Raw genomic sequence first — 18,617 nt, 5'->3', positions numbered from 1 at the left:
TTTATGTGTTCCTCGCTTTCCATATGTACTAGTATAAAATGGAAAACAAAGCACCGTGTTCGCATGTTGCGTACTTCCAGATCCAAGAAGTGCTATCTATGTGGTTATGAAATGTTTGTATGTTTTGATGATGTAAAAAACAAACAATATAAAGGGGAAAACAAAACAACATGAAAAATCTTGAACATGACAAGTCAATAAATTAGAAAATTCAAGATTTAGGTTAGATTGTTAAAATATTTTTCTAATAAGCATATTTGATTGTTGGATTAATTTAAATCAAAACTTCAATCAATTACGAGAAGTAATCATATAAAAGTTTTTATTTGAAATTTGTAATTATACCAAAAAATATATTTTGAAGAGTTACATCTTTTAGGAATGACTCTAATGGTTTATACAAATTTTGGTTATAAATATTCATTGTTTTAACATGTTAAAAAATGAGAAACTTTTAATTTTTTTTTGTAAAGAATCATTCTTATTCATCAAATTCTTGATAAATTTTTTTGGTCTAATACACTTATTATTGAAAAACCTTCTGAAACATAAATTTGTAACATTTCCTTTAAATCAAAGAATACACTCTTATATTCTTTATTTAAACTTTTGAAAAAGATGAAACATTTCTCATGAGAATAAGAGTGTAATATCTTTTGATTCTTGAGAGACTCAGAGTGTGAGAAATCTCATAATATAAGAATACTATATTGTTGTAAAGATTTTGAAAGAGAGTGAAATTCGCAAGCGAGGAACTGAATATAGACACAAGAAATGATTAAATCAATATAAATCGAGTTTATAATTCTCTCTTCCTTTATCTCTCTTTACTTTTATTATAAGTTTATTGCATTCATTTATATTAATAAAGATCTTAATTACTTACTTTTTCTCTTTTTAATCAAGTTTTGATATATTATCATATAAAAATAAATTAGAATGTATTAACAAAGACAAAAAAATTATAAATTCAATGATGATCTCCTCTTGAGTTCATGGATGCTACCTTGATAACAATCTAAACAAGAATCATCTTGTGACACATCCAACCGAAGCATGTTCCAAATTTATATGGTGATTGAAGACCACATATAGAGATTCATTAAGTGTTGGTTTCGAATAAGGAGATTCTAGTGAGTGATGATAAGCATATTTGGCTCACTAGATTTGAGAACATCATCCATCCTATCATTCAAGAAAACATCACTAGGAGAAGGTTCCAAGAACATCATCCATCTTGTCATTCAAGAAAACACTTGCAACTGCATTTATCATTAATAAAAAAACTATCTATAACATAGCTAACTTTAATTGTGAATGGTACTCTTTGTGGGAAAAAATCAACTATGGGGCAACATTGTAATTATAGTGCATACAGTACGACTTTGTTAATTATCATGGGTAATATTGTAATAACAAAAATACACGGTCTAAGAATCCAATTTAGCCAAAGCATCTTCCGAGATCGAAACGCACCGTCTTTTGTCGCGTATTAGCATAATCGCTGACGCAGATGCAAACATCGAAGGAGAACGCGATGCTTTGTTCCTCTTTTGTTCTTCCCCTTCCCAATCTTCAACTTTAGGGTTCCTTTAATCTCGTTATTCCTCTTCACTCCCAAGCTCCGTTCACTCCAACAACACTCCGGTGAGCTTTCTCCCTTCTCCATTCTCAATCCCCAATCCGCTTTTCGTGCAAAGATTGTTATTCTTTTTTTATTACTTTTGGAAATGAAAGCAAGTGCTTTCGATCGGAAGGATGTCAATTTCCCAGATTTGAGATTCTGGATAGCTTTGCGTGTGGATAAGGAATGGCTACGATCGTGAAGATTATTTTTTTGTTGAATTGTTCTAAGAAGTTTCTCATTATTATTTTAATTTTATGTTGCTTTTTCCCCCTTATTTAAATGAATTCATATGTTGTTTGCTTTCTTTATGTTATACTATTATTATTATTACGTCCATCGATTTTCAACTTATGGTTTCTGTGATTATTATTATTTTTACGTGTACCACCACTGATGTCAGAGTAGTAGATGCCTTTTATATTCCTAAGAATCAGTGGAACATTAGCTGGTGATGGTTAATGGACGATGACAACATTTGAAAAATCTGTTGTTGTTCATAAGCTTGTAGTAGCTTATTCATAGTTGGAAAGATTGAAAGAAACAGTATAGTCAAAGGTGCACCTGAGGTGAGGCAGCAGAGTGGGTCACTGAGGCACACAGGGTGCCTTTTATCCTGTTGTGTGCTTGATGCTTCTTTTGGTAATTGTAGAACACCCTAGGAGGCGTTGGTATAACTTGCTAACTGTGATTCTAAAACAGGGTAAAAAAGTAAGAATGGTAAAAAAAATGTTGGTATATTCCCTAAAATTAAGGATATTTAATAACCATTATTACAGGTATTGTATGATTCACAAAACGATTCCAATTCCATCAATATGATTCAATTCAAGGCCTTGGTATTGGAAAAAATTCAATTCCCACATCAGTTAGGGATAGTGTCAAGATAAGAGTATATAAGTGGGGGACAACCCTCACCCTATGAGCTAGGTTTTGGGGTTAAGTTGGACCCAAACTCATATTTTAAGATGATATCAGAGCATATCCTAGATCCATTAAAGGGTCACATACCATGTTATCTATGCACCAAACCCAAAAATACTGGGTGCGAGGGGGTGTATTGGGAAAAATCCAAGTCTCACATCAGCTAGAGATAATGTTAAGATAGAGTATATAAGTGAGGGATAATCCTCATCTTATAGGCTAGTTTTGGGGTTGCGTTAAGTCCAAACTTACATTCTAAGACTTAGTGAATTGAATTGTGTGTCAAATTGTTTTTGTGTTTGAATTGTAGATGATTTGCTCTAATCCCACATGAATCTCATCCTGCTTACGAATTGTGTGATCCTGGCACAGCCAGGTCGCACTGCTAAAAATGTTTTTTTAGGTAAAACAAGAGTAAGAGGCCAATTTTTACCCTCCAATCTGACCTAGGGTGGGCCCCTATCTCTTTTCATGTTTTCGCTCCTTTTCTTTGTAGTGGCAGCTACTGTTTTTTTGACCAGGTGGCTGTTATGATTTTGATTTTTGTTTGTTTTGAAGCTTATATGTCACTTTGTTAGCTATTTGACCTCAAAATGCTAATGTATATGTGTATATATATATGTTGATTTTTGATTTTATGTGTTTGTTAGTTTTATATGCTATGTTTTAATCTTATGATTTACAATACAGTTCAATTTGTGATTTGGAAAATATGCCTTCCGGTTCATGATTTGAATCCCAACTGTTCTACCATCTTAATAACTATATTAATCCTTGTTGTGCAACACCTTAGATGCCAGCTATTTTTAATGGTGGCAGTGACCAGTTGTCTGCCTTTGAACTCCTACCAGTGAAAGTATTTTACCGGTTTTGGAAATTAAACACTTAGTATTTCCTTTTTCGTTTGCACTACAAATGTGTTGCTTGAATAGTTAATTTGAGTGCAATTTAATGCAAATTGCAAAGTAGTAAAAGCTTTTATTGTTCTCTTCTTTTTCTAATGTTAATGCTTGTCTTTAAGGTTGAAATTGGAGCTTGAGACCCTCACTAGCTGGGTGTTGGACATGAAGCTCCTATTTAAAATTGGCACTCTGCTCCTTTAATATCCTGGTTTTCAAGAGTGGACTTACCTCTACGTTAACTGGTATTGTAGCCAAGTCTTTCCATTCTCCTGATGTGAATGGTTTGCAATATGCAAAAGAGTAGGTCTTGCATTGGTTGGGCGCAAGACACAGAACTCCCATTTGAAGTAGATGCTCTACTTTGTACAATAAGGCGTGTGCTTTTTGCCACCTCTTGTCTGAAGGAGTTACACCCCCTAGCACCTTAAGGCTGCTTTTCACCTTTGGCTACCCCGGGAAAAAGTATATTCTTTCTTGAGCTGTGCATCAAACACTGAAATAATTTTCCATGAAATCTATGGAGTCTCTTGAATTATCTTGGAGCCTTATATACAGAAAATGTGTATATAACTTATCTGGCTGCCTATACCCTTTTTGTACTGGTACCTTTACCTTCCTTAAGGTAACTTATCTCACAAATCTAGGACATACACATAAGCTTTCAATTCCTAGTGCATGAGGCTCCAACATTGGTGTGGTCTGGCAGGCTTGATGTAGGCAATGAATTGAATCCTTAGCCCTGTGCGTGTAAAGGGAACTTCCTCTGCCACTAGAAACAATGACATTGAATCACATGTCAGTAACTTTTGTGCCATGTGCCACCCTCTTATGATTGTAGAATACCAATGGAAAAAGAAAATGAAAGATTCTATGATGCTATTATTATTATTTTTTTTATTTTTTTCTATTTATTTGTGAGGGCGAGCCTTGGTGCAGTGGTAAAGTTGTGCCTTGGTAATTGGTTGGTCATGGGATCGAATCTGTAAATAATCTCTTTGCAAATACAAGGGTAAGGTTGTGTACAATGACCCTCCCCCTATACCTTTGAATAGTGAGGAGCCTTTTGGCATTGTGGCTAGTTTTTTTCCTGTTATTAATGATTTTGTCAGTGTGCATAATTATAATGTTAAGGAGCTGCCTTCATTTTCTATCTAAGAAAATTTATTTTATAATTAATAGTTATTAATGCGGTGCTACGATGCTGCCATTGCCTTCTTAAATGTTGCGGTTGCTTTTGTGGAAGAAATAGCATGGATTGTGGCAGGATAGAGCGGTGCTACTGAGGTTCCTAAAAAGCCCTCTTTAATCAGAAATTATGTCTTTTTGGGAGGGGGGTATTTTGGGGATTTTCAGGAAAAATACAGTAATAAGGGCGAGACCTTCTGCCGCTCCCAAATCTTGTCTCTTGACTTTCTTATTTCATCTCTTCTCTCCTTTATCCGGTGACGAGACCTGCTGCCTCCCTGTCTCTGGCTCTGGCAGCATTCGCTGTCTCTGGCGAGACCTGCTGCCTCTGTGTTTTTATTGTTAATTATGAATTTCATGAATTTTGACTAACTTTTATCATTTTTGACGATTTATATTTATAGTATACACATAAAAAATTTCAGAATAGTGGCCAACCTGTTATCATGCTATAGCATTTTTTAGGTCAGCTGCAAGGTGCCGCTATCTGGGATTGATAATACTGAGACCAAATGCACCTACTCATATCTGGTCTCTGTTGTGTTCTGTCTGTTTTCTTTTTCTTTTTCATTTTCAGCATATCTGTGTTTTGCGTTTTCTCTGTTCTTTGTTTCTTTTTGTGTTTGTATTCCAAGTGGCAGGGTAGCCTTACGTGCTGTTTACTTTTCAAAGAGTTCTCTCTGTCTTTTTTTCCCCCCAAATTGTATTCAGAGAGGACTCTGTTCGTCTGTTTTTGATTCTGTTTCCCATATGTTCCTAGACTTTTTAACTTATGTGTTTAACTTAAAATTATGAATTTTGACTATTGATTATATACATGTTCTCAATTTCTGGTGCTTTTTTGGGCATTTATATATGTGAAATATAAGGGATTCACCTTACCTAGTAGGATAAGGCTTTTGTTGTTTGTTTTGTTTATATATGTGAAGTATAAATGATTTAACTTGTATTTATAATCTTCAAAATAGCAGTCATCCTGCTTTCCACTACCCTTTGATAGCAGTTTTGGGTATAGGTGCTACATGCTGCTATAGGGGATCGATAACTATGTTATCATAGAGAACTGTTGATTTTATTACTTATAATACAATCAATCAGAATCTTATTTTCTTTGATTGCAACAATTATTGAGACAGTTGTTCTCAATTACAAGATGTTCTGGATCCTCTTTTGCCTAGTAGTGTTGCTTTCATGTGATATATATCAGTCTTGGTGTACCCGTTTGTTGGTGTTTAATATTAATAACACTTTAAAGTTTTAGTTGCTGAGACTTTTATATGGTAGAGTTGTAGATTTTTTTCCATTCTCTTGGTGTAGGCTACACAACGAGAGCTATCCCTCTTTATTCGCTGAACCCCTCTCTCATTTTTAAAGGTCGGTTTGAATTGGATTGTAGATCCTTGCCCTTAAAGAAAAGTATATTTGGGGGTGACAATCGAATTTGTCTAGTTCTGTAAAACCCTTGTGACAGCTCATGGATTATTTTGCATGCTTCTCTTTTCATTCTAGTATTCTTTTGGTGTTTATATCTGATGTAGATTTCAACATATTTTGCATTTGTTTATGCGTCTAGATATATTTTCATATGACTGATTTTGTGTTGTTTCTTCCACAATTTTCCCTCTAGATTTAGAAATGGATGGACCAGCTGGCCGAGGTGGTGCTGGCCTGGACATGTTTCTACCAAATTATAAATTGGGAAAAACACTCGGGATTGGATCTTTTGGCAAGGTGAAAATTGCAGAACATGTGTTGACTGGCCATAAGGTTGCGATCAAGATCCTTAACCGACGCAAGATAAAGAACATGGAAATGGAAGAAAAAGGTTTATGTTGTTTTTATAAATAAATTTCAATCCTTTTTTTAATTTTAGATATTCCAATATTTCCTGCAATTTTGTTTTGTTTTGTTTTGTGAATATTGATTTATAATTATAAGCTCAAGAACTTTATGTATTTTTCTAACCCTGTTATCCTTATAATCTAATGGTGTGGAGTTTGAGGACAAATATTACTGTTTTCCTTATGCTTATGCTTGAGTTTACAAAATATATGTTACCTCCTGCTCAGTCTTGTTCATTAAATATACTTATCATTTCTTTTCCCTCTTTTCTTTTTTCAAAACATGTTGCAGTGAGAAGAGAAATCAAAATTTTAAGATTGTTCATGCATCCTCACATTATTCGACTTTATGAAGTCATAGAAACTCCAACTGACATATATGTTGTCATGGAGTATGTGAAGTCTGGAGAGCTTTTCGATTACATAGTAGAGAAGGGTAGGTTGCAGGAAGATGAAGCTCGTAATTTTTTTCAGCAGGTAGGATTGTTTACTATTTTGTGTAGTGGAGAAGACTTTTGCTTGTCACAGATTTTTCAAGCTAATTTCTGATTTTGGAAGCAGATAATCTCTGGGGTGGAGTACTGTCACAGGAATATGGTGGTTCATAGAGATTTGAAGCCTGAGAATTTACTTTTGGACTCCAAATGTAATGTCAAGATTGCTGATTTTGGCTTGAGCAACATCATGCGTGATGGTCACTTTCTTAAAACAAGTTGTGGAAGCCCTAACTATGCAGCTCCTGAGGTTTGTAATGGAATACACGGCAACAATTATTGTTGAGGATATATATGTGTGTGTGTGTGTGTCTTGGTTACACTTTTTCATTTTTCACAGGTTATCTCTGGGAAATTGTATGCTGGACCTGAAGTGGATGTCTGGAGCTGTGGTGTAATTTTATATGCCCTTCTTTGTGGCACCCTTCCTTTTGATGATGAAAATATTCCAAATCTCTTCAAGAAAATAAAGGTATTGTTAATTTAATTTTATTTATTTAATTAATTGAGTGATCGGCTGTTGACTACATTCAAACATCCCAGGCCTTGGACATGTGGATAATTTTCCAGCTTTCTTTTCCTGCTTCTTCATATTTTTATTTTTGCTTCGTGCATTTTCTTTTTGCTTTGCCCATTTTTACTTATTTTAATCTTTTGAAATTGTGCAAATGCAGTACTGAGTTCTATATTAATACAATAGGAGGGCTATAATATCTCGACAGTTTTGAATTAAACATTGGATGTTGTTCTATATTAATATTAATATAATTTATGTTGTAATAGATCTTTTTGAGAATCAGATAATCCAAATTGGATTTATTCATCAAATGATGTTATCATCAAAAAGATTTTTTCCCATGTTTTTCATGTAGGGTGGGATTTACACTCTTCCCAGTCATCTATCACCCGGTGCTAGAGATTTGATACCAGGGATGCTTGTGGTTGACCCTATGAGGAGAATGACCATACCTGAGATCCGTCAACACCCATGGTTCCAAGCTCGACTTCCACGCTATTTAGCTGTGCCACCACCAGATACAATGCAACAGGCCAAAAAGGTTTATTTTTATATCTTTATGTGTTATCCCTATCTTCCCTCCATTTTTCGCTCTTCTGTAAACTATCTATGGTTCCTGAGAAATGTAGTTGAAAAATACTGATTTGAAGTGAAAATGCTTGGTTTCAACCTTGAGTAACTTAACAAGTCTCAAGAGTTCTAGTATATTTCAGCTACTTTCTGTTTTTCAATGTTTTGCTCTTTTTGTTCATACGCATTGGGGATTATGAAGTGTGTGTTACTTGATATATTATAATCAGTCTAAATGGTAAACCAAATCATATCATGGTTTTGTAGATTGATGAGGAGATCCTTCAGGAAGTGGTGAAAATGGGATTTGACAGGAATCAATTGGTTGAATCTCTTGGGAACAGGATACAAAATGAGGTTTGTGCCTTTGATTTTGTCTTTCTATATCTGCCAGATAATCCCTTACTACAATCCATATATTTCAGGGTACTGTGGCATACTATTTGTTATTGGACAACCGATTTCGTGTTTCCAGTGGCTATCTTGGAGCTGAGTTTCAAGAGACCATGGTGGGTTTATTTTACCCCTAATTGTTTTTAACATTTCATTAGTAATCTGTGACTGTCTGTCTCTATTTTCTAATTAAGTCATTTTGTTCATCTAATTCAGAAAAGAAGGCATTTTTTCTGACATTTGTGTATATTGTATCCCCATGCTAACTTGGGGTCTTGTTATGTGCTGTATGAGTGTTTGTGCTATGAGTATATGTTTTAATGTTTGGCACCTCTGCATTATGTGGGTGCAAGCCAGGAGGATGGGGAGGGATAACAGAAAATTGGGTACTTGGGAACTCCAACTGAAGGTTGCATTGGAAATGTGAGAAAAGGGGGAGGGAAGAGGTGGGATTCAGTTATAGAAATAAAAAGGAAGTAGTGGAAGGAGTGGGGAAGGGGAAAATTAAGAGGGGAAACTAGCCCCTCGATGAGATACCTGGGTCCTGGGTTTGGTTTGTAATTTTGTATTATGAGTTTCATCTCACCGATCTCAGTATTTTCTGTAATTTGAGTGAGGTTTGTATCATTTGGCCATGTCATTAAATATATCTTTCTAGACTGAACTTGGTTCTTTTTGGATCTGATAACCTTGGAATCCTATGTTTCTTATTCTTGATATTATATTTCTTTGCTTGTTTCCTTTTAAAACTGAATCCTATGTAAAACTCATTAATTTTGGGTTTATATTGTGATTGCTTAGGATTCCGGTTTTAATCAAATGCATTCCAGTGAACTTGCTTCTTCAGTTGTTGGAAACCGCTTTCCAGGCTACATGGAATATCCAGGAGTAGGATCGAGGCAACAGTTCCCTGTTGAAAGGAAATGGGCCCTTGGGCTTCAGGTATGATGAATATCACTCATGGTAATCTTGCTGTTTGAGAGGAAATATTTGTTAGATGTCCTTGTTTAATTTGTTCCATTTATTGTATAAAAGTATGGGCTGTTGAATTTGTTGCTTATGTACTTTATTTCCTCTCTGGATATGTGCACGCTAGATATTGCTGTTGTCAAGAACTAACAAGTGTTTATACATTATATCTAAAAGCTGTTTGTTTTTGTAATAGTGGCCATCAGAAAAATTGTAGTCTTGATGTCTTGTTGGTAGTTACTTACTTTTTGTTTATCTTGTGACAGTCTCGAGCCCATCCTCGTGAAATAATGACTGAGGTTCTTAAAGCTTTGCAAGAATTAAATGTTTGTTGGAAGAAGATTGGTCACTACAACATGAAGTGTAGGTGGGTTGCTGGCATTCCTGGTCACCACGAAGGAATGGTTAACAATAATGTGCATAGTAATCATTACTTTGGAGATGATTCCAACATTATTGAGAATGATGCTGTTTCTACTTCAAATGTGGTCAAGTTTGAAGTGCAGGTAATTTACCTTTAGAAGCATAATGTTTACTGCATGTGATAAGAAAAATTAAAAATTTCAACTATTGCTTTAGTAGCAACGATTTTTTCTGCTCTGATGGTCAGATAAGTATATGCCTTTTAAATTAAAGTGGTTTAAAGCCACTACTGAATGGCCAAAATAATAACTAAATAGTCTTCAGATTATTTTGCTTCCCTCCCTCCATGTTTATAATACTAGACAGTATACACGTTTAAATCATTGCTGTTTCTTTACAGTGTTATAACCAATTATAAGACAGATTGTCTCAATAAACTAATTCTTCTGTTATTATTGGGTAGTTATAATTCTTTTCCAGAATATTCTCTAATTCTTACAGTCACATCAACAGCTTTACAAAACCCGGGAAGAAAAGTATCTGCTTGATCTTCAAAGGGTGCAGGGTCCACAGTTTCTTTTCTTGGATCTATGTGCTGCTTTCCTTGCACAGCTTCGTGTCCTCTAGAGCGAAGAGCTTAGGCTCACCAGAGACATAAATATGCCTTGTGTTTCATGTGAATAAGCTTACATTGTACATACAAGTATCTTTTCGGTCCAAGCTTATCCTCTGTTTTCTACCCGTTTATCTGTGGGTAAACATTATAATGAGCCAATCCCAAGTATGGGATTTGCTTCGTTAACAATGGTGCTCGACTAGGTTTTCCTTTCTCTTGGTGATTTTAATTTTATCAGTGTAATGAATTATATGGGGAATGTCTTAAAAGAATTAGCCCCAACTGACAGTGATATATGTATGGTTATCAACCAAATGCTGTAAACGACTGTTGCCATTGGAAGGGATGTCTAGGCTGCTTCTAACTTTTGCAGATTAGTCTTTGTTGTCCTATAAATGTAATTTCATATTACTCGTGTATGAATGCTATGTAACGACTGTGTTCATCCGACGAGCCATTTCGTAGAGTGCAACCGTTCCTATCTCAATTACTTAACAAATTTTAGATTTCCAGGATTACTGTGTATTAGCCTTTGGAAAGTTATCATGATGAATCAAAATATATGGCCCATGTGTTTGATTTGTAGACCCTTAGGGGTGTGTTTGTTTGGGATTGGATTTTGCTTTCTTGGGAATTTTCCTTCCCACAATGATATTAAGGGATAATATTTCTGAAAAATTATGCTTTTTTACAATAATTTGTGAAAAAAAAACATTTTTTTTCAGCAATTAGTATTAGCTAGAGTACAGGCCCCTCGTCTATAATGGTTTATTCTTGCGTACGTGCTGGCTTTTACTTCCTGCACCTCCCATTTTGCTTCGTGCACCCTCGATTTTAAAATATCCCTAAACTGCCCTTTTCATGCTATTACTTTCCTTTTCCTCAACTTGTTTCTCCTAAACTACCTCCCATCCCGTCAACCTACTCTCAGAAGCTTCAGCATCATTCAGAGTGTTCTCTCCGGGCGACGGTGCCTTCATGTTTGTCTCAATGTTCGTTCTTTTCAATTTCTACTTTTTTTTTTTTGGATTACGCTTTTCAGAAGAGGAATTATGGCAAAAAGAATCTGGAAGCCTATTTGCATTGATATGTAATGGATATTTTGGAGCACTAAATAGTTCTGGAATAGAAACAGAAACCTTCCTGAAGAATTCACCATTTGTCATATGTAATGTATTCAAATGAATTTGTTCAATAAATAGTATAACTCAAAAGGTCACAAAAAATAGAATTTAGAATAGTGTAGGCAATCTGGAAGCCTATTTGCACTGATAAGTAATAGATATTTTGGAGCACTAATTAGTTCTGGAATAGAAACAGAAACCTTCTTGAAGAATTCACCATTTGTCATATGTAATGTATTCAAATGAATTTGTTCAATAAATAGTATAACTCGAAAGATCACAAAAAATAGAATTTAGAATAGTGTACTATTAATTTAAATTAGCATGTATGATAAAAAAACAAAATAGCATGTATGATATTGTAAGTTATGATTATCATGTTTATGAAAACAAACATAAGAAATAAAAGTATTTCAGTCCTATTTTTTATTAACTAATCTACAAGTTGGATTTTAATTAGCAAAATGTTAATAAATCATTGATCGTGAATTAAGAATTAAAGGGGGTAAAAAATTACAATTTTGGCAAAAAAAAAAAAAAACTATTGACTTAAATATATTTCTACTCTCCGTAGTTGGAATTTTTTTAGTCCATGTGCATTTTTTTTATATATAGATTATGTCGTTCCTTGTTATTTCAAAGTTAGGCGTTTTAGTTTCCCTTCCCCACCTTTAAAGAACACTGTTAAGTGATTACTAAACAGAGGACCACATCATCGTTGTTACATGTCAATAGTTATTCCACGTGAACACTCCACCCCCTAGCACCCCATCCCCTTCCCTCTCCTTAGTCAATTTTAGTCATTAAAAATATCAAAGATCAATGATTAATCCCCTTATTTTGATCTATTATTTTTGTGATATTATGCATTTAGCAGTTGACACCTTTGTTTGTTGGAAGATATCGTGGGATGTTGATCTTTTCTTGGCCATTTTAGAAGGTACAATGATGATGAGCCATCTAGCGAGTTTATGTTTACAACGTCTGACTAATGAAATGAACAAAATATGAGACAATGAAATATATAATTTTATAAATAATTACACTGTATTTACTAGAAAATATTTTTCATCACTTCATAAATTTGATGTTACCTTACGTGTTACTTGGCATACATTAAAGTTACATAAATGAATGAAAATAATTGTATGGTAGCTAGTTAACAAAGCAAAGAGTAGGAAGATCAAGTGAATTCCATAGCAACAGTTCTCCATCATCATCATCAATCCTGGATGAGAAAGAGAGGGAAGAGCATTCCATGCCAATTGATGTTTGTGGGTTTTCTTCCTCTTTCCTATCCATTGCTTCAATGTATTCTTCATTCTTCTTATTAGCCTCATTTTTGTTTTTGCTACAAGCCATCTTGAGGTTGGTTAGTTGATTAGAAATAGAAACCCCTCTTCCATTTGTGTTTCCTGACTCAAGTTTCAACTTCAAGCACTCAGGTATTCCATTGAAGGCATAAAGAGAAGCTGAAAACTTCCTCTCATATTTCATTCTCTTCATTACTTCTCTCAGCATTGAAGGCTCATCACCATAGTTCTCTGGCTCCAATTGCTCCTCAATATCTTCAGCAATCTCAAAAGGTGAATAAAAGTAACCGGGTGGAACATCATTGTCAAGAAACTGAAAATCCTGAGCACTCAAATCAGTGGCTTCTTCACTCTCTTCCTCTCTCTCCCCTCCTGAATTTACATCAGCACTTGATGTTGGTGTCACACTGCTGAAGTCAAATTCCATTTCCATTTCTTTTTCTTTTTCCCTGCAATCATCATTTCCATTTAAACATGATTCAAGACTACTTGTGATGTAATCAATTTGTGCACTATCATTGCTAAACTCATCGTTGCTTGTGCTGTAATCTTCAGGGTCATTAAGGAAATCCGAGAACTGGTCCATTGAGAAAAATGTTGACTCAGTTCCACATACATCTTCTAGCTGCTTTTGTTGGTGATTGATGAAAAGAGAACTGGAGGAGGAGGAAGAAGAAAGAGAACAAGGGTTGTTATTGTTATTGTTGTTTCTTGCTTTAAGCCTTTGAAGGAGGAGATTGGTAATCTTTGAGGGAAGAGCAGGAGTTGAGGAAGATTGAGAACTAGGCCAGAAGTTTGTTCTAGTGTTGGCGCCGCGAAGAAGGCAAGCAGCTTCATCATAGGCTCTTGCAGCTTCTTCTGCTGTATCAAAGGTTCCTAACCACACTCTTATCTTCTGAATGGTATCTTTTATCTCAGCCACCCATCTTCCTGATGGCCTTTGTCTCACCCCAACAAACTTCTTCCTCAATCTCCTGGCACTTCCTAGTTCAGCAGCTTCCTTCATCACCTCTTCCCATGCCATTGTTGCCTCACATGGATTCCTCTCTTCAACTGCTTCAGTAACCTTTCTCTTCCTTGCCATTTTACTTAGTTACGAGTGATTCTTTGAAGGTACTGAAGCTTGGTTTGTTGTTATTTTTTGTGTGCTTGTTTAGCCTTTTATATATGGAAGAAAGGTAGTGTAGTGAGTGAACCTTTGGAATGGTTCAGTTTTTATAGCTGAACAAGTCACGCACTGATTTTGGCTCCATTTGTTTGTCTCTATATAATTCAGGCTTTATACTGAACATTTGGCAGCTTCTCAGACTTTGTAATTGACGTAGCTGGTTTGGACCTGGATAAAGGGTATTTAGATTTCTGTCTGTGAACATATTTGAGAATTTAAATTTGTTTTATACCATAGTGCAAGTTGATTTGGTCATTGCCACTGCTTTCAACCTTATATGTGATAGAAACTAAATATTATGTGGTTTAATATTTTTTTTAAGGTTATGATTTTCATGCTGTCCATGATCTGCCTTTTCTTGCCAATTGGTCTAAGGCATCAAGGAGATTTGGGACAGAGGGCTACGCGTCATTTGTCCGAAAAAGGATAAAATAATTAAAAGTAAAAATCCTGAGTAGCCAAAATCTATGGACTAAAAAGGTTATAGAAACCACCATAACATAACAAGTTGCAGCTGGCGTTTGGATTCTAGCTTAGAATCAGTTGAGTTATATCTCGATTCGTGTTTTTGTGGATTTTCTACGGATTCTTTTTGTGATACATTAAAGAGCATCATGATTGAATGTAGTATCTTTCTTTTCTCTCTCTCTCTCTTTTTTTTTCTTTCCCACATTGCTATGCATTATTGGAGGGTGAACCTTGTAGCAGTGGTAACATTTGTCTTATGACCTGTTATTATATTGGGTTCCTATGAGGTATATAGGTACTACATGTGATCCTCATCACTCCCTACAATAGATGAACTCTCCGTGAACTGTTGTTTTGTTAAGCAAATAAAAAAACAAAATGAAAGTATTGATGGAGGTCATGGAGCTTAAATTTTCATCAAACATTGGTAAGACTTAAGCACCAGAACAACCCAACTCAAATTAAAGACTAGTCCACTAAGTGAGAATCCAATGCAAAAATCTAATTCAATATAAGACTTCTAACAAACAACCTTCTAGCTCCAGGCCTCACCCCTTTTTTTCTGTGTTTAAGCAAGAACGATAACAAAGGTAAAAGATTAAAAAAAAATATTTAAACTAATAAAGTGTTGACTAGATAGTAGATTCTTATTACTTTTAGGTAAACCTAATATATTTTCTAACCAAGAATTCGGGACTAATTTATTAAGATCTTTGTAAGGAGTTAACTTCTCCTAAATCACAATAGATATTCTTTTATATACGAGGGACTGAGGATCCCAAAATTTCACATGTTTCACCCATCACATTTATCCTTAATAAAGGTAATTCTGTAAAATTTGAGTGTGTGAATATCACCTTGAGTTAACAAAAACTACTACTTGTTTAGTTAAGAAATGTTGTTTGAGTGTGTCAACCTTATTGTTATATATCTCATTTTCTAAACTTATATTTTACACTTTTTTATGGTAAAAAGTGAAAAAATAGAAATAGATTTTCATTGAAATTGTTCTTATCAAATTTGGTAGAACCTTTATGTAAGAATTGAAGCCCCCAAGGGAGAATTGAGAATTTTTCTAATAGGGGATCAAAATGGTTTTCCCTGGAGATGGAAAATTCGTCCGCCAGGTTTTATCAATTTGCAAATTCTTCCTCAATTAATTAAAAGAATGAAATTGGCCGATATTATGACAATACTAGGTAGCATAGATATTATTATGGGAGAAGTTGATCGTTGAAATGATAATTTATTTAACAGAGATACAAGACATCCATTCCTCGAGTATTTTTTTGTGAGTTTCTCCTCGAGCAATAGCCGGATGTATATGAAAAGACATTTTAACAAGTTAACAGCACATATATCACAATATAGGTTGAATTGAGAATTAATTTACTTAAATCTTGATGATTTTCATTTATAGAGGTGAAATTGAATGATAAAATCTCAATTTTTTCTTAAAATAATGTAAATAGAAAAAATATAATTTTATTTTATCTTTTCTCTAATAACAATAATATCTTATTTTAGGAGATATTTTATCTTTCTAGTAAAAGATATAATTTTCTTCTTATTGTAATTATATCCGTCACATTCTCTGGATTCAATCCACTTGGACGGTCATCAAGGCAGAAAACTCCTCGAGTGCAAATAGTTGGTAACTTATTAATAGTTGGGAGAAGTGAAATTAACTGATGCAAGTGTGTAAGGAATCCTGTTGTAGGAGTCTCTTTCGAGCCAAAACAAAGTGGATGTCATTCTCAGTCATCTAAATCTTAAAACACTTTTTAAAAAAACAAAGTGCATTTTGCTCTTGTCTCAGGCGATAAAGTTAAGAGAAGACGATTGCTCCAATGCCCCCACCAGGGACATAATGTCCATGTCCAAGCGACAACTATACTCAGAATATAAATTTATTCAAATGATTTTGCAATGTAGTGTCATCAAACCTTGATTGATAAATAACCATGTTATCATCTGATGTTTTTATTGTTCAAAATTTTTATCGGAAATTCATTTTACATCGAGCAGAGATGGTGACGTTTCTGGACCAACTTAATAATCAGTTTCCCATTGTGAAATATTGTAGATGGATATAAGCTATAATACACCATCAGCATATAAAACAACACAGTTCCTCTTGTTCGTTGAAATTGATCGAGAATCATAAATTTCTGTGATCTTATTTAATGATTTTTTTTATTGGTAGTTTGGTTTAATGGCAAAAATCATCTTCTTATTTTTTCCAAACTTACTAAATTAGTCTCCCTATATTTTAATTTTTTTAATTAACCATTTGTGTTCTCATAACAAAAATTGAACGTTGGCCATTAAAAAAAATTTAATCAGCATTCAATCTTAGCAATTGGGATTCAAGTAGTCAATTTGAAAAAAAAAGGGAATTCTAATATGAAGAACCGATTTAGTGAGTTGAGATAAATAAAAAAATTATTTTTGTAATTAAGCCTTATAGTTTTTAATAAATTTTAACTAATAAAAAAATATTTTTTAAAAAAATTATGTGGCTAACCCTCCTTAGAAACTACTTGTCAATTCCATTCTATTTCCATTGCACCAATATTTTGATAAGAGAACATATGAATTTAAGATAAAGTCTTATTAAATATTTAATATAACTTCTAGAATTTAAAATCGAGAGTACTAGTCAACGTAATTGGTGGTATTATATATTTAGAAAATACTGATATAATATGTACTGATAAAATTTAATATATTGATAATCTAGAAAATAATTAAAACGGCTATTTTAAATGTATTTATAATTAAATAAAAACATATTTTTTAAAAGGCATATATCTTGACGCTAACTCTGTTTTTTTTAATATATTACTAAAAGATTTGGTGTGAAAATTATGTCTTCAGATTTAAACTTTGTATAATGTTTGTAAAAAAATAAAAATAAATTGACGTGCAGGTAATTTTTGCCATTCTTATAAAATATATTAAAGCTGGCTCGTTTAATTTTACTACACATACGTGGATATACATAAATAAGAAAATAAATATATGATTTAGTAAAATTAAGATCAAACCTTATGAGATCGCACTTAAGTTTTATGGATGTACGTACGCATGTAGTGATTAAACCACGATTTCATTTTTTTTTATAACTAAGAAAGTTTAGGAGAACTGAGTCCAAAAGACTTGTCGCACTCTTCCACACAAGTTCATTAAACATTATAATTGTGTGTCTTAACAAATATTCCTATTTGTTTTCTTTGAACAACTAAACTAATAAGGAACAAAAGAAAATGTTTTTTCCGACAAAGTTGGTCCATTTGGATTCATTTTATTTGTCTTGACTTAGCAAGAATAAAGATGGTCTTAAAAACAGATATGAAAAGTTGGACAATGAAAAACAAATTCATTAAAATGAATGAAACTGAAAATTACTTTCTTGCGGCACATTTGGCGGCCAACACATGATAGAAAGTCGTCATTGTCCTGTTTTTATAAAAACAACATCGAATGAACTATTTGATCTTTTATTTTATTTTCTTTAGTTCAGTTTAATTTTTTATTTTTTAAAAAGTTTAATTTATTCTTTTATCTTATTTTTTTAATTATTTAATTTAGTCTTTTATTTTTTAAAAAAGTTTATTTTGATTATTTATCTTATTTTTTGTTCAGTTTAATTTTTCCATCCATTAATCATTCAAAAAATTTTTTAAAAAAAAAGTGAAATGGAGGAGAAAGGGAGAAACTGAACTAAAATTTAAAGTATTAAAAAATCATTCTTAAATAGATTAAATGATCAAATTGAAAAAAAAAATAAAGGGTGAAACTGAATTAAAAAAATAACATATCAAATAAACTTTTAAAAAAGATAAATGATTAAATTGAACAAAAAATAAAATAACTGATTAAATTAAAAATTTTAAAAGATAAATGATGAAACTGAAAAAAAATAAAATAAATAACTAAATAGGTCATTTAACTAAAAATAAAAATCATGATATTTGTGCTGATATATTTATACCACTCTTCTCATATTTCAAAGTGAACATTTTAGAATAAGATGAGTGTCAATAACACTAAAATGTTATATAATAATTAACATAAAAGTCTAAAATTAAAAAAAAAAGATAAATTACATTTCTTCCGAAAGATGTTTAAATTACATGATGT

At 33.2% G+C, this 18,617-nt stretch overlaps 2 protein-coding genes across 4 annotated transcripts; one reads left to right on the top strand and one right to left on the bottom strand.

Moving 5' to 3' along the window:
• The first annotated feature begins 1,451 nt into the window (after nt 1-1,451).
• Nucleotides 1,452-10,913, top strand: LOC114395827 (SNF1-related protein kinase catalytic subunit alpha KIN10). Of its 3 annotated transcripts, XM_028357687.1 has the most exons (12): nt 1,452-1,647; nt 3,570-3,692; nt 6,263-6,460; nt 6,769-6,953; nt 7,038-7,220; nt 7,311-7,442; nt 7,843-8,028; nt 8,325-8,414; nt 8,483-8,566; nt 9,252-9,392; nt 9,686-9,925; nt 10,296-10,913. In XM_028357687.1, exons 3-12 carry the CDS (start codon nt 6,271-6,273, stop codon nt 10,407-10,409), a joined length of 1,545 nt encoding a protein of 514 aa, XP_028213488.1. In that variant the 5' UTR covers nt 1,452-1,647; nt 3,570-3,692; nt 6,263-6,270; the 3' UTR covers nt 10,410-10,913. The 3 variants fall into 3 exon arrangements, with proteins under 3 accessions (XP_028213488.1, XP_028213487.1, XP_028213489.1); XM_028357686.1 differs by lacking the exon at nt 3,570-3,692; XM_028357688.1 differs by lacking the exons at nt 1,452-1,647; nt 3,570-3,692 and adding an exon at nt 3,720-4,245.
• Nucleotides 10,914-12,520: 1,607 nt separating this feature from the next.
• LOC114396148 (ethylene-responsive transcription factor ERN1-like) lies at nt 12,521-14,197 on the bottom strand. Its single transcript, XM_028358041.1, has one exon. It carries the CDS (start codon nt 13,917-13,919, stop codon nt 12,678-12,680), a length of 1,242 nt encoding a protein of 413 aa, XP_028213842.1. The 5' UTR covers nt 13,920-14,197; the 3' UTR covers nt 12,521-12,677.
• Nucleotides 14,198-18,617: the final 4,420 nt, after the last annotated feature.

The sequence above is a fragment of the Glycine soja genome, chromosome 18 (assembly GCF_004193775.1).
Source record: "Glycine soja cultivar W05 chromosome 18, ASM419377v2, whole genome shotgun sequence".
Taxonomy (NCBI): domain Eukaryota; kingdom Viridiplantae; phylum Streptophyta; class Magnoliopsida; order Fabales; family Fabaceae; genus Glycine; species Glycine soja.
The sequence above is the reverse complement of the archived record's forward strand: the minus strand, read 5'-3'. Positions and strand labels throughout refer to the sequence as shown.

What these genes read in the sequence shown, in the direction of transcription:
- LOC114395827 (XM_028357686.1), top strand. Translation starts at nt 6,271, where the DNA reads ATGGATGGACCAGCTGGCCGAGGTGGTGCTGGCCTGGACATGTTTCTA. An exon ending in CAATGCAACAGGCCAAAAAG is followed by an intron (nt 8,029 to 8,324) that starts GTTTATTTTTAT and finishes ATGGTTTTGTAG; the next exon opens with ATTGATGAGGAGATCCTTCA. An exon ending in AATGGGCCCTTGGGCTTCAG is followed by an intron (nt 9,393 to 9,685) that starts GTATGATGAATA and finishes ATCTTGTGACAG; the next exon opens with TCTCGAGCCCATCCTCGTGA.
- LOC114396148 (XM_028358041.1), bottom strand. Translation starts at nt 13,919, where the DNA reads ATGGCAAGGAAGAGAAAGGTTACTGAAGCAGTTGAAGAGAGGAATCCA.